The sequence below is a fragment of the Musca domestica genome, unplaced genomic scaffold (assembly GCF_030504385.1).
Source record: "Musca domestica strain aabys unplaced genomic scaffold, Musca_domestica.polishedcontigs.V.1.1 131, whole genome shotgun sequence".
Taxonomy (NCBI): domain Eukaryota; kingdom Metazoa; phylum Arthropoda; class Insecta; order Diptera; family Muscidae; genus Musca; species Musca domestica.
In genome coordinates this window covers 785,396-801,832 of record NW_026712174.1, presented here as the reverse complement: position 1 = coordinate 801,832, position 16,437 = coordinate 785,396, and the positions used below count along the sequence as shown (strand labels likewise).

Genomic DNA, 16,437 nt, shown 5'->3' with positions numbered 1-16,437 from the left:
CAAAATTTTACCTTTCTATCTCAATTTGTTCGAAAGAAAGGTGATTACAACAGGACAGACGGACATCGCGTAAATCGACTTAGTATTTTACGTGGTCAAGAATGTAATTGCTTTGTATACTTATACAAATTTTAAATTTTTCAAATTCCACTATCGACGTGACATTTTTGTCAGATTTTTTAGTCGGCGTACATAATGATACGTTTGCTTGCAACAAATCGTACGTATTAAATATGCGGCCACGTCAGATTGAATTTGTGTCTGGCAATACCATTGTGAAGACGAAAACAAACACAACACCATAGCAAATATATCCGATTGTAATCGTAGAAATTCAATTAAACATTGCAAAGGAAATTTTGTCAGTCAGTTCGTGGTATCGGTGAGAGCTCCACCGACTTTAGGCAGTGGAGATTAAACAATAGCCGAGGCAGCTGTAAGATATTGGTTTTGTGTGTGAGGAGTTGAAGTGTATTCGCGGAACACCAGAAAAATGTATCACCTGAAGAATTAGCACGTCATGCCGCCATACGCCAAGAAGCGGCAACATTGGTCAAGGCTTTGCCAACTGCCGCTTTGCAGGCTCGCGGCTATGCCGATTACCAAATTCCAGACCGTCTAAAGGACGTGCCCACTGCCAAAGACCCTCGCTTCTTTGACATGGTTGAATACTTCTTCCACCGTGGTTGTCAAATCGCCGAAGACCGCTTGTTGGATGACATGAAAGGCAAATTGTCCCTGGAGGATAAGAAAAAGAAGGTTAAGGGTATTTTGATGCTTATGCAACCCTGTGACCACATCATTGAAATTGCATTCCCATTGCGTCGTGATTCCGGCGATTTTGAACTTATTACGGGTTATCGTGCTCAACACAGCACTCACCGTGTTCCAACCAAGGGCGGTAAGTAACAAATCCAAATATAAAATTGTCCATTATCAATAAAAGCACAAATGTTCATGTTAGCCGAGCAGTGCCATCTCTATATCAATAGATTTCTCTAAATCCTGATTTGTCATATTTGTTCACACAGTTCCATTTTAAAGTGTCATTTTTGATGTGATTTGGTTATGTAATACCCATTTTTGTGCTTTCCTTTTGCTCAACATGTTCTTATTGACGCATTATTCGCCACGGAAAAACGTATATACATAGTATTTTTTTGCAGTTGATTGTTGTTTTTCTGCCGCTAATAGAAGGTCTTCACAATCTCTAGTGTTGTTGGTCACTTGGCCAAAAAAGCACAAGAAAGCAAACATTGTACGTTCAGTAATAAACGAAAATATTTTATCTAATAAAATGTTTCCTTCTTTGCTATATGCGAGTATTGCAGTATGTTTGTGTGTTCCCGAGTTAGGTGGGTGTCTGCCTGTATGCTCAAGTGCAAAGAAATTGCATAAGGTGTATACATCTACCCTACACAATTGCAACCCTTTTGTTTTTCTTCTTACCAATCTCCACCTCTGGAGGTGTATGTTGAATTATACAACATACATAAGCCATGCTATATTTATCTAGCACTGTTGGCAAAATCGACTTAAGCATTGTGGGTGCATAATTAGTGACATGGTGTCGGTCGTTGAACAATTGCAGAATTTGGGGGTAAGGAAGATTAGAAAATTGTATAACTTCCCGCAGTAGGGTAGCATAGAAGCAGCATTTTCCTTCCCTATTAATTGATTAAAATTGTCATCTCAAATATTGATACGTTCGTACATCATTGCTTTTTCGTATCAAACTAATTATTCATATTTTAACGGTTGCATATTTTAAAGTTGAATTCTTGAAAAAAAATATTGAATTATAAAATTGAAGGTACTTTCAAAAGACAAAACTAAGGAAATCGAAATTCGTTTTTTTATTCTATGAGTTTCTAACTTTAAAAATGCCACTATGTACATGGAAAGGAAAGTACAGTTTTGTAATTTCGGTTTAACTTATTTGTTGTTATTATATACGGATAAAGATTTCGCATATTTTAAGCTCTCATCATGATGAAACAAGTTAAGTTAAAAACACCTCGTGAAACATTTTACAAAAATTCTCTCTTATTTTTATTTCAGATTGATGAGAATGAAAAATGTATCGTCATAATTGTTTAACTTTTTTCATTAATCGTTTTTCATTTAATCAAACTTAAATGCACATAACAGAATTCGATCGAAATGAATTTCGATATGCCCATTTTGATTGAAAATGTTGTAGTAACAACTGAGGCAAGGCCTAACCTTGCCGACCCTTTTCAAAAAAACTCCAATTGAAAAAAGTTGGCAATACATTAGTACTTTTTGCGCCATTGTGGATTTGACTCTCTTTGAATTTTAATTTACAATATTTCTTTTGACAACAAATTAAGTTGTCAGATGGGTCTACTGGCTGACCTTATAAGGCCATGACCTGGGGTTCAACTCTAACATTCGATATTATCGTTTCCACCGAGTTTCTGTTTATCAAGCTTAGACTAATAAACATTGCGATATTTTCGATATCGATTCAGAGATGGGCACACTATATATTTTAGTATGCACTAATAATTTCACTATCACTATTCATTAGTGGTAGTGCAATTAGTTAAGGGGTTGATGGTAGTAAAAAAAATAAATTGCGCTACTACTAACCATTAGTTATATTTAAAAAATAAATTTCCTACTCTTTAGTGATAGTGAAATTTTAATAGCACTACCACTAATTTTGAATCTTAGTGCACTAAAAATTTTGTGCAATATGCCCAACCCCGATCGAATTTGGAAATTCGACCCCTTATTTATATTCATTTCAATCGAAATTCTTTCGAATGTGTCAATTGACCCCTGTTTACGGGAAAAAATTATACAATTGAAATCACAAACTCAAGGAATTCATATTATTACTAATATTTATAGTATCTCAAAATACAACGATGGTAGAATTTCAAACTGAAGCAAGCAATATAATAAATAAATGAATGAAATCAAAAAGGGGTGTGTCTAGAAGTTTAAGATAAATTCAAAAATATCAATGTATTGGTATGTAGGTACTTTTATATCTTCTATGCAATTTCAAACTAATTAGAAGTTTATTTGAATTAGATATTTACAAGTGGCATATAAGAAGAAAAATTAGAACAGTATGTTAGCAAACAATTCAAAATCATTGTAATCTAGGTAGGTACTTATTTACAGATACATACTGTTTGAATAACAATTTCTAAACATTCTAATGAAATTGTTTGTTGAGTTTTATTGTAAACGTTATCACACAAAGACTGAAGGCAAAGTCATAAATAGAAATCAATTAACCCAAGACATTTTATTGACTTTGGTGAAAAACGTTAGCATTTATAGCTGCCAGGCGGGCAGTATATGTTATCGTTAAATAATAATTCGAGAATCGGGTTGGCAACCACATTTTATTTTAACAGCAACTAAGTCAGTCGCATGATCTAAAAACATGTTATCTTATTGATAAACAAATCCAGATAGCTCTCGTAGAATAAACAGAATAGCAGTAAGATTTTAGAATTGGTTGTTGCTGTCGTTGTTCCACTATTCTTAATCAACTGATTTAATACATATTCATACGCACATTCAAATAAGTGTTAATAATTTGTCTAACAATACCGGTTTTCGATGTAGACATGTACACTAAATGTATACGTCCATCCATGAAGAAACGATAGTTTGCTACTGATATTGGTAGTCAGGAATAACCAAAAAATTGCTTATTACTTTATAAAACAGTGAGATAAACTCAGTACATTTCTACAGATCACTTGACAGTTGAATAAACCAACTAAATGCACTGTCGATGTACACCCCACACATGCACCTTCTCATTGTCTTGTATGCAACATTGCTACATTGAAAGCATCCCACCAACGTGCACACATGAATACAGTCTGGAAATAGAAGGCAATTTATGTGTCATAAATTTAATATGCATTTATTTGTTTATTAAATATTGTGACAAATTACAACGCTTATCAATTTACCAAAACAGTCCAACATATGTACAGCTTGGGTTGATCAAATTGTAAAGTCTTATAAGGGAGGGGTATATTAGTTTATAGTTTACTATACATATAGACCTTTGTTTTTGAGAATCGAATTGATTTATTGTTGAAGTAATAATTTGTTGTTACATATTTGTTTTTGATAAAATGGGCAGTGTCGTAACGTGTAAGGAGGAGTGAAATTCTGTCAATGGCAAACCATGGCTTTTACATTAGATTAATTTTAATGCTTTCGTCAGATGCCGCATTTTGTCTCGAATATTTTTTGTGTTTTGTTGCCTTGTATTTTTTTTTTTTTCGTAGGTAAAAAAGTTGAAGTTTAGTTTTAAGCATTTACTTCAAATTGGGATCTATTGCAACAAGACTTACATACGCTTGTTATACCTCCAGATATTCCGTATTTTGATAATTTTTGCCACATTTTTTTTGCGAATTGTCTACAAATTGGTATTTGTGTGTCCTAATGGGTTCTAATGTTTCCTTTACCCTAAGGTGGATGGTATTAAAAGTTACTTAATGTTTTTTTACTTGTTTTTTTTTTTTGTTCGATTTTTCTTTTTTTACAAAGTTTGGCAATCTCATATACCTTTTGATTTTTTTGGTTCTGAATTTTGCACCATTTAGCGAAAAAACATAATTATCGTTTAACAATAATATCCATGGTAGTCAATATATTTCAAATAAATTTATATTGTCTTCTAATTGCTATCGATTATAGGAAACTTAAAATAAACACGAAATAAACTCGAATGACTTCTGCACTTAAACTTCTAATGTGCATCAGCATAAAGTATACTATATTTATTTAGATATATAATTCGTCCGAGTTACTAAATTTATTAAATTTTAGTTATGAAAATTTGATCATTTCTCAATTTCATTGTACATAACGTATGAGCAAATGCCAGCATTAGATGTTGTTGTTGTTTCAAAAATATAAGCGTATACTAAACCACCTAAACAGTATTCGACGATGTGTGCGGCTATGTATTGTTCTGTTTTTAAGTTCGCAGCAAGTCACCTGACAACAAACTAAAAAACAATCAAATATTTCGCAAGCATGTATTCGAACAACTAATTTTTCTGTTTATCTGATATTTTGTTTTTAGCTATGGGTGGTGACCAAATTCATTAGAGAGTGTTGTGAATAGTTTTTATTGACTACCAAATTGTTGGCTGTTTTTTTTAGCTAGAGAAACTGTAGCATAGCCGCCGTGATGACGTTCTCTATTTTACAGACATATGAACGGTGACAATCGATAGGTCTACATACGTGCTGGCTGTACATATATATGGAATAGGTAGCCATTATTATTTTTTTTTTCTTATCTACTGTATAAATGGAACTGATGTCTTATAAGAAAACAGCAAATACGTAAATAATAACAACCGGCCAGCATAGTTCTTTAACTTGGTCTTTATCTGTTGCTATATAAAGAACAACCCCACATGGCGACGAGTGATCGAGCCCCCAATTTTCACTGTTTGCCAGCTAAGTTGTTGCTACTTGTTTTTTTTCTAACAACGTGTTTGCTTTTTGTTCTGTCAAAATACGTCTTTTGTTTTTCAAAATAAATTTTGATTAGAATAACCTCTTACAAACTGACGCTTTTATCACGCGATGAATGTATGTATGCGTTGGCCAAAAAATCGGGACTTGTGGTGTTGGTATTCTGCAATGGTGATCTTCAGTGTTGTTTACTCATACACAACACACATACCAAATACCCGATAATTTTTATCATTATCATTTACGATGTTTGCTTATTTTATTTGTTGTTAGTTTGCCATTTTGTATTGCTGTTTGTACGTTTATTTCGGCAAATAAACGCCATTCTCTCTTTTCATTTTTTTTACTGATAAACTGTATTTTTGTCATCCAATGGTGCAAAATTCTCTGCAGCAACAAGGTTATATACCATTTGCCGTTTTATGTTCATCGTGTGAGATGGCATCATAAATTATTCGTTGTTTTCGAATGCTCTTTAGAAGTGGTACAGTTTAATCAAATATTTGTTTAATAAACAATCCATTTTAAATGGTTTGCTTTCGTTACGTTCGCATGATGATCAAACGACAGGATCAGCTGATACCCTTCTATTTTTTTTGTTTTGTAGATTTAAATGCAATTTTTGTTAGATTAAAGCAAAAGGAAATTTATTCGTATATCCTAATCGAAATAAATAAGTTATATATAATGTTTAAAATTATTAAAGTTTACTTGTTGTGTTCGCTCTTTGTATTAAGGAGCGTTACGAGGAAATGCCTTTTGTGTCTTTCTATGATATTTAATGCAAGAATAGAAAAAGACCATGTAAAAAAAGGAAATAATAGAAAAACAAAAATTTCTGAAAACGAACACAAGGGGGGCATGGTCAAAGGGGAACGAAAATGTCCCAGCTAAACTTTCCTAGGTCTAAAAAAACTAGTCTTTCAAAAACATACAATGAATAAAAGACTACCTATGGAGAATTTTTGTTTTCGATCAATATAAAATACTGACAAAAAACCTAGAAGCCGATTTGAGTTTTGGAAAATCTATGCCTGGACGATGAGATACACAAACCTCGAGATATGAGAGAAAAGATCAAACCTATGAGATGGAATGCGGCTTTTAGACCTTTTCAATGATTTTCAAGATATTTTCATTGCAATGTTTAAGTCTACATCCATTCTTAAATGTTCTATATGACTTACGTGAGTCGAAATATTGTCTGATGAAATGTGTGAGGACACGCTATTTATTTGCAAATGCGTAGCAATCAAGTTGCAGAATTATTTCCCACATGATTTTTCAGCATACATGCATTCATTTTCCTTAAAATATAAGAAAATCATTATATCTAAAATGATGAAAAATTTCGGTCGTACATAAACAATATCTGGAAAATGTTGATGCTGATGGGATTCGGGTAAATATTGGATGTGGCTAAACACAAGAATTACATATTTTATTCTTAATCAGACTTAATTTGAATGAATCTATTTTCAATAGCTTAGTTTCAATAAATAAATTGTTTTTAAAGAAGGATTGAAACGTAAAAAGGTAACTCCTATCAATCATATATGTATCTCAGGGCCCATATCAAAGTATAGAAGCCTTTTTAATATCATAAACATAGATTGCCTTTATATCCAAAACGATAAATAGTCCACCTTTTGAATATTTATTGTATTCAATTAGAAAACATGGAATTGATATTAGACTTTCAAAGCATTTTGTTTATAACGTCTATTAAAAACGATATCTGTAGATATGTGTTTATCTTATCGCTCCCAAAGTCCCACGTACATATGTGCCTTTGTGATAAAAATTCCTTTGAATTGTTATTTATAGCAAACTCTACAAAAAATGACAATGCCTTAACATCTGTTTTCTGAGCAATGTATTTTTTTTCTTTTTGTTTTGATTTGTAGAAATCACATTAGCCACTTGTTTTACACACGTTTTGTAATCACGTGCTTCTGCCATATGGCATGTTAATTTCGTAATATTCCTGGCACAATTACTTGTCGATATGAATAAAAAGAATGAAAGCAAGAGAAAAACGTGGCACATTAATCGATCTTCATTCACATTGTGTTGCAATTGGGTCCGCCATTGCTGTCAAGTCAATAGACTTTGCAACAGCACCTTGAAATAGTTTTTTATTTAGCAATTTTTACTTCTACAAACACACTTGAATGAACATACGTTTTCAGGATCTAAATTCAAAGGTATTTTGCATAAAAAGAAATGAAACAGTTGGACATTTTCCAAATGGCATGGTGGCTGTATGTTGTTGCAACACTGAAACATTATTGTTGATCATACTATTGGTTATATTTTACTAAACACCCCAGTTTTATGAGTAATACCTTAAAATTAAAAATTGTTTCTTGCAATATTTACAGGTATCCGTTTCTCTATGGATGTGTCACGCGATGAAGTTAAGGCTTTGTCCGCTTGATGACCTTCAAGTGTGCCTGTGGTTGATGTACCATTCGGTGGTGCCAAGGCTGGTTTGAAAATCAATCCCAAAGAATACTCAGAACATGAATTGGAGAAAATCACTCGTCGCTTCACTCTTGAATTGGCCAAGAAGGGCTTCATTGGACCCGGCGTTGATGTACCAGCTCCTGTATGGGTACTGGTGAACGTGAAATGTCATGGATCGCTGATACCTATGCCAAAACTATCGGTCACTTGGATATTAATGCCCATGCTTGTGTAACTGGTAACCAATCAATCAAGGTGGTATTCATGGTCGTGTATTCTGCCACTGGTCGCGGTGTTTTCCACGGTTTGGAGAATTTCATTAACGAGGCCACTACATGAGCATGATCGGTACAACTCCCGGCTGGGGTGGCAAAACTTTTATCGTCCAAGGTTTTGGTAATGTCGGTCTTCACTCCACCCGTTATTTGACTCGTGCCGGTGCCACTTGCATTGGTGTTATTGAACACGACGGCTGCATTTTCATCCCGAGGGTATTGATCCTAAGGTATGTACTTTCTTTTTTTTAATTTTAATATAACTTATTGAATTGTAAACCCATTATCCTTTTATTGCAAAAGAGGAAGAGGGAGAGAGACATAAGACGTCCGAACTTTTCTCTTTAAGTTACTAAGCATTGTTAGACTTAACGAACGCGATTAAAAGTAAAATCGTTATATTGATACTTTTTTAAAAAGTTCTCGTCCAGTTAAAAATGATATAATCAAAATCAGAACATGCTATTATTTAATTATTAAAACAAATCTAATAAGTACTTCTTTATATTTCTTTAGGCTTTGGAAGATTACAAGAATGAACATGGAACTATCGTGGGATACCCTCATGCCAAGCCCTATGAAGGTGAAAAATCTGATGTTCGAACCTTGCGACATCTTCATCCCTGCTGCTGTCGAAAAAGTTATCAATAGCGAGAATGCCCATAAAATCCAAGCTAAGGTTTGTATCTGAAAAAAAAAAAATATATTAAAACTCTCAAACTAATTTACCATGATCACAGATCATCGCCGAAGCTGCTATGGACCCACTACACCTGCTGCCGATAAGATTTTGATTGACCGCAACATTTTGGTTATTCCCGATTTGTACATCAACGCTGGTGGTGTAACTGTTTCCTTCTTCGAATGGTTAAAGACTTGAATCATGTCTCATACGGTCGTCTTACTTTCAAATATGAACGTGAATCAAACTATCACGTTGTTGGGTAAGTAATCATTTTATTGCTTTGCTATGGTTTTATGATGCTTTTACTATCCGATATTTTTATTTTGCTAAGTTATAAATTTGAGATTAGGTTTTGCCACAAATATCTTTGGGTTGCTTCACAGACATGACAACGTGTGGTGGAATTACAATCATTCATTTATAAGTATATTTTTTTTGAGCCCATTTTTATAAGAACTAACGAAAGACAAGACCAGACCATTGACCGTTCTCTGATTCATATATATAGTATTTATTGTATTGTATGTATGTGTGGTATATTGCATTTTTACCATAGTAATTCGTTTATTCTTTTTCCGTTTCTCTATTTCTTCTTAAATCAATATAGCTTCAGTACAACAGTCTATTGAACGGTTATTTTGGACGGTACAGTTTCATGTTTTTATTTTATTACACCTTTGTTTTATTTGTATCATTTCAAATATTTTGGTTTTTATTCGTCACGGCATCATTAGTTTATATTTGTAGTAGCTACACTTGAAATGCATATTTGTTGTGAAAACGAACACCGGGGTTGTAATGAGGTGTGCTTTTGTGAGCATGACCAATGGAAGTAAATGTTGTTTACAAGAAATTATATTTACAGACAAATTAAAAAAAAAGAATATGTAATTGGGAAAACCTTTATAGTCTTGGAATTCGTTTTCTAAAACTTTGTTGGATGTCACTCATTGATTGTAAATTAAATATATACATGTGTTTTTCAAGTTATAGTATCTTGGAAGATTCAAAAGCATCGCGGGTAAATAGAAGATTGTCGCATTACATCAAAACTATTTGCCCAATCTTTTGTTACTTTTGTGTAGATGTAGTTTTATTTATGTACTGCTTGCCTATCCCTATGTATGTATATGCCAAATGTTGTAGTATAATGATTTATCCTATTCCCAAGTGTATCCTACATGCATTAATTGTTGAACCTTGTGGCGTACTTATTAATATCATGATTCGTTGTTTTTTTTTTTTTTTTTTTGTTCTCTCTTAGAATCCGTACAAGAATCACTGGAACGTCGCTTTGGTCGCGTTGGTGGTCGCATCCCTGTTACTCCATCCGAGCTTTCCAAAAACGTATCTCCGGTGCCTCTGAAAAGGATATTGTCCACTCTGGTTTGGACTACACCATGGAGCGTTCTGCTCGTGCTATCATGAAGACCGCTATGAATACAACTTGGGTCTCGATTTGAGAACAGCTGCCTACGTCAACTCAATGAAAAGATTTTCACCACTTATCGCGATGCTGGTTTGGCATTCTAAAAAGCTTAAACAGTCTTTTAATTAATTTAAGCCTAAACTGATGTAAACATTTTTTAAGGCTAACCGAAAAAAAAGTATGCAAACCACCACAAAAACAATTTCACTCGAAACATACATGTGTAAAGTTATCTGTAAAGCAATAATATTATTTGAAAACAACAAAAATATATTGTTCGCCGTTTGTCACAAAGTTCTAGCATGATTGATAAAAGATAATTAGCCAGTTGTTGGCGTGGCTAATTTTAAACTTAACTGTCGCTGTGACTTCAAAAATATGTGTGTATTTAATTGTATTAGTTATATTTTAATAGTGTCTTAATTTATTTTAAATAACCCGCCACTATATTTAAAATCTATTCTCTCGTTTACTCTGATGTTTTTCTTTTTTGAATTTAAGTTGAACAAAGTCAGTCAGTCCATAAAGCAAATGCATTTTAAATAATAATAAAAAAGTAATCGTTAGTTCGATAATAGCTAAAATACAAAATAAATAAAAATAAATAAATATAAGAACACTAATCTTCATTTCACAAAAAATGGCGTCGTATATGATATTTTTATGACAAATTTATATGCCCCACGCCACACTGTGGCACAGGGAGATTATTATGTGTATTTGCGTTTGTTGATAACATGATATGGAAAGAAGATGTATGTGTGTCATGCTATCAAAATGCAGGCCGAAAAATTACTATAGAATTCTAATGTAGCAAAATGTCACAACTGGTTGGTATTAATGTTTTTAAGTTACAAAAATATAAAATATTTAAAACATTATTCAAGAAATAAGACTTAGATACAATGCACGTAGTAGAAAAAGAATAAAAAGTGGTAGACCCGAATCCTTTGACATAGATCGACTCACTTTCCAGAGAAGAATAGGACCCGACGAAATGGCAAGTGAGAACGGTAATATGAATGCTTTGCAAATTATCAATTTGGCGGATAGGATAATAAGAAGAGATCACATAAAAATCATGTGTCAGCAGCCAGCCAATGACTTAAGCCAGTCAAAAAGCGTTTTATGTATTCTCACCTTAAAGGTGTAAAGGTGCAAGTACATAAGAAGCTTGAAGTCTATGGCTAGGCATATTTTGTGACATTTCATAAAGGGAGTACAGAGCCACACTAAAATCCTGCCATCGTTTTCCATTATAATTTGACATTAATATGCCTAGCCATGACTCAAGCTTTTGGAAAATTTTGAAAAAAAAAAAAAGGAAGCATAGGCTACAGTCGTGCGAAGCCGACCATGTGATACCCTACAATGCTACAATATGTTAGAAGCTCCCTTATGTCCAAATCCATTTTGGAAGATTTCGCTTTTGAAATTATGTCATGGACCACTACCCAGATATTACCCTTAACATTTTGACCAGGGACATTTGCCCAATATTACGCACTCCGTCGTGCTGTTAGTTGTTGTGGTCCATTTTATAGCTAAATGTAGTTCAATGGTCATCATTCATTTATATCATTTAAACCCCTAAATACTACATTGCGGACATCTTTAAAAACAGTAGGCCTAGCCCTTCACTTCACTTCAATATTATAAGTCAAATTGAAAAAATCGCATGCGATAAAAAATATGAAGAAAATAAAAAAATGTAATAAAATGCTAAAAAATCTATATTAACATCATTTTTGGCAACTTTTTATGCGATTTTTTAGATTTTATACTTTTATGCCAAGAGAGAATTCTGAATTGACAAAATTTTTCAAAATCGGTCCAGCCATTCTTAAGATATAAGCATTCTAGCTAACATCCCCTTCCTTATATATATACATTGTATATATTTCGCTATATATATCCGATATATTTACTATCGGCATCTATGTAACAGCCAGAATTGACCTGTTTGTCTATTTGTTATTTCGCCGGAATTCAAAAAATATTCGCTGTTTAATGGAAAATTTGACTTTTATTTAAAACAAATGTTATGGTCAATTTAACCCACTAAATATTACCCGATGACCATCAAAATTAGAAGGCTTCTGCCCAGACCTAAGCTCTAGCCACCTGCTAAATTCCGCTTCGATTGGGATATAATTGCGACCTGTAGAGCAACCAAAAAATCAGGACATTTTTCAGTTTTTGGTCCATTTCAACCCCTAAATATTATCATCTCCAAAAGATATAGGGTTCTATTCTGATCATAACCTCACCTCCATTTTCAATTTCGTGAGGATCGGACTATAATTGCGACCTGTAGAGTGATTACAAATTAACATGGACAGACGGACGGACGGACATACATAGCTAGATCGACTCAGCTCGGCGAGATAGGAAGATCCATATATACTTTCCTATGTGGGAAATCAATATTTCGAGGTGTTACATAATTTTGGCCCAATCAAACTTATAATACCCCCGACACATAGTGTTGTAGGGTATAATAATAAATAAATAAAATAAAAACAAGTAAGCAAAGGCTATAGTTGTGCGGGGCCGACCATGTGATACCCTACAACATTACAATATGTTCAAAGTCCCCTTATATCCAAATCCATTTGGAAGATTTTGTTTTTGAAATAATGTCAAAGAGCCCCGCCCAGATGTTACCCTTAGTTTTTTGATCTGGAGAATTTGGTCAATATTTACGCACTCCGTAGTGTTGTTAAGTATTCAAAACAATCTCACGAAAGTTGTGGTATATTTTACAGCTAAATATAATCCAATGGTCATCCAAAATGCTAAACTTCTTCCCTGTCCTTAACTCTCTTCTGATGCGAAATTCCGTGTCGATTAGTTTTCAATTGTGGCCTATAGAGCGACTACAAAATTAGAAAAATTATTTTTTTTAGTCTATTTGCACCTCTAAATGCACATCTTAAGAACAATATGCTTTAATTCTGACCCTTAGCCTACCCCCATGCAAAATTTCGTGTAGATCGGACGATAATTGCGATATGCATATAATACCATCAAAACGTAGTGTCGGGGGTGTAAAAATTTTGAAAATTTACAATTCAAAATTATAAGTCAAATTGAAAAAAATCGCATGCGATAAAAATATGACAAAAATTGAAAAAAAAATCGACAAAAGATATTCACTTTTTTATTGGTATATTTTCTTAGATTTTATCGTTTTATGGTAAGAGATCATTCCGAATTGATGGGAATTGTGAAAATCGGCTCAGCGGTTCTTGATTTATAAGCAGAATAAATAACATCTATTCTTTTACATGTATATTGTACATATTTTGCTATATATCCGATATCTTGGCTATTAGCATCACTCTTACGATCAGAAGTGATCTTTTTATGTATTTGTGATTTGGCTGGGATTGGAAATATTCGCGGTTTAGTGGACATTTTCCTATTTTCTTACATAAAAGTAAGGCTCTATTTTACCCGCTAATTATTGTCCGATGGCCGCCCAAATTGGTAGGTTTCTGCCCACTCCTAAACTCTAACTCCATGTAAATATTCGCGTCGATTGGTTCATAATTGTGGGTCTATAGAGCAACTGCAAAATCAGGAATTTTTCCTGTTTTTTGGTCTATTTCAACCCCTAAATATCGTTCGATCATCTCCAGAAACAATAGGGTTCTATTCTGACCATAACCCCGCCTCCAATTTCAATTTCGTGAGGATCGGTTCATAATTGCGACCTGTAGCTTGATTACAAATTAACATGGACAGACGGACAGACATACATAGCTAGATCGACCCATCTCGGTGAGATATTAAGATCCATATATACTTTCCTATGTGGGAAACCAATATTTCGAGGTGTTACATAATTTTTGGCCCAATCAAACTTATAATACTTCCAACACATAGTGTTGTAGGGTATAAATAGAAGCGTTTAAAAACTCTGTGAAAATCATAAAAATACCGAATACAGGGAGCTACCGTTATTTTGGAGTCTATACGGATACGTGGACGTGGCAATTATCTGTTACAAGCTGTAGTACCCGTTGCAAAGTGCAAATACGAAATTTGAAACAATTCCGGAGAATAATGTCACTAAAACCAGCAAAATACCGTATATAGGGAGGTACCGTTGTAAGGTCTTTATACAAAGGTGTGGACCTGCATAGTCATTTTCCGTCACAGACTGTAGTACCCATGATGAACTATTATTACGCTAAAAACATTAAAATATACAGTTATATTGTAGGGCTATAAGTAAATTGTATATACAGGGTGAGATGAAAAAACTGCAACCAACTTCAAACGTGAGCTGAACCTATCGCAATATTCCATTCCATATAGAAAAATGAGCTCGGGGTAAAGCCTTTGCACGCAAACATTTTGGCCGCAGACTTTGGATATTCCAACAGGACTCAGCACGCACCACCCAAGAATTGTTACAAAATGAGGTCCCTCGAGGCGGACGGTTATCGTGGTTTAAATTGTTTAAATTGTTTAAATTGTATATTTCGAGATGATACAAACGGAATGACAAACTTAATATACTCTCCATGCTATTGTGAAGGGTATAGAAAAAGCCAAAAATTACATATAAAAAATCCTTATATAGAGACAACTGATGTTGAAAGATGAGTGTATATTTACATTGGTGACAATCTGCAAGAATAATGTATCTTCCAATGGGGATTTACGAATACCAATAGTGTATCAAATGATAATATCGTCAGCTGCACAACAGGGTATAGAATGTATAGAAGCCAAACGAAGCTTCCACAAGCACGTATACAGATGGTCTCCAACGACCAATCCGCTAAATAAAAGAAATATATGAGTAACCTGTAAAAGTGCCAGAGGAGAATGCTGATGAAAGTCTGTCAGATATTCGTTTAGAAAACCAACCTTAGAGTTCCATTAATAAACTGAACTGCCGCGAAATTGGCATGTCTTGTTCTGCTATAGGTGTGGGAAAGCAGACACAATTACCCAAAAATTTCCTGTATGTCGACAGTGTAACTCACAGGGAAAGCTTGCCTGTCAGAGAACCCTGTGAATCGGAAGAATTAGAACCCAAAGGTGTCCAAATTATAACAAAAGACATCAATAATATAGTTAAGGATAAGGTTATGGTACATACCCAAAATTTTGGCTATTTGGGGTGATCACGAATCACGCGAGCCAGCAATGGCAGATGAGTCTAAAAGACCATAGTGGTCGCTTAGCTCGGAGGTCATTACAATTCTAGGAATATAATTTCAGCAACGATAAGGGAATGAAAACATTGCCGCCGATATGCTATCCCGCCTACAAAATGCCGACGAAATGGACATAAATCTTGTTCTCGAATTTGAAACCACTGACTTTGAGAGTGATTCATGTAAAGAACAGAAACAAGATATGAAGATTGTCGACTTTATGGTGTCTTAAAGGAATAACAAGTCCTATAACCCAGAAACACAGTAGTTTAAGTGGAAATTATGGGTATCAGAGGCATTGACCCACGTTTTAATAGAACAGACCCACGATAGGACTACGTTAAGGTATATATATATATATATATATATATATATATATATATATATATATATATATATATATAAAACCCTATACGGTTAAGGGGAAAAGTATTATTGGGCTCATATGGCATCCCAAGTAAGGCAGAATGTATAAAGTTTGGTCATAATATACACTATTTTTGATTTAAATTTTGCAGGTATACTTGCCACGAATGTCAGTTTGTTGAAAGAAGACTTATCGAGATGTGATACTTGCGACAATTATTGCTGTGCTCCAAAACTGCAAAACACTGTCAAAAAATATAAAATAAAGAAATTCAATTTTTGCAAGTTTAGTTAAACAAAGCTTGATGACGGACTTAAGGTGCAAGTACATAAGAAGCTTGAATTAATGGCTAGGCATAATTTGTGACATTTCATAAAGGGATTACAGAGCCGCACTAAAATCCTGTCTTCGTTTTCCATTATAATTTGACTAGCGATGACAACAAGCTTTTTATGTACTTGCACCTTTAACTTTTTCCAGGGCATTCCTGTACTCCAGAACTACCATAGAGTTCATGATATATAAATATAGCGCTT

At 33.9% G+C, this 16,437-nt stretch overlaps 1 protein-coding gene and 1 long non-coding RNA gene across 2 annotated transcripts in view; one reads left to right on the top strand and one right to left on the bottom strand.

The window, feature by feature from the left end:
• Nucleotides 1-16,437, bottom strand: part of LOC109613176 (uncharacterized) — a 44,327-nt gene that overhangs the window by 8,542 nt on the left and 19,348 nt on the right. The gene's annotated exons all lie outside the window — the stretch shown is intronic.
• On the top strand, nucleotides 366-10,889 carry LOC101887252 (glutamate dehydrogenase, mitochondrial). The gene is given in 18 exon segments (XM_059118796.1): nucleotides 366-506; nucleotides 509-901; nucleotides 7,884-8,108; nucleotides 8,111-8,206; nucleotides 8,209-8,243; nucleotides 8,245-8,296; nucleotides 8,299-8,448; nucleotides 8,451-8,473; nucleotides 8,760-8,831; nucleotides 8,833-8,922; nucleotides 8,984-8,999; nucleotides 9,002-9,115; nucleotides 9,118-9,187; nucleotides 9,437-9,540; nucleotides 10,190-10,261; nucleotides 10,264-10,365; nucleotides 10,368-10,412; nucleotides 10,415-10,889. Coding segments are annotated over 18 exon segments (1,719 nt in total). The 5' UTR covers nucleotides 366-493; the 3' UTR covers nucleotides 10,462-10,889.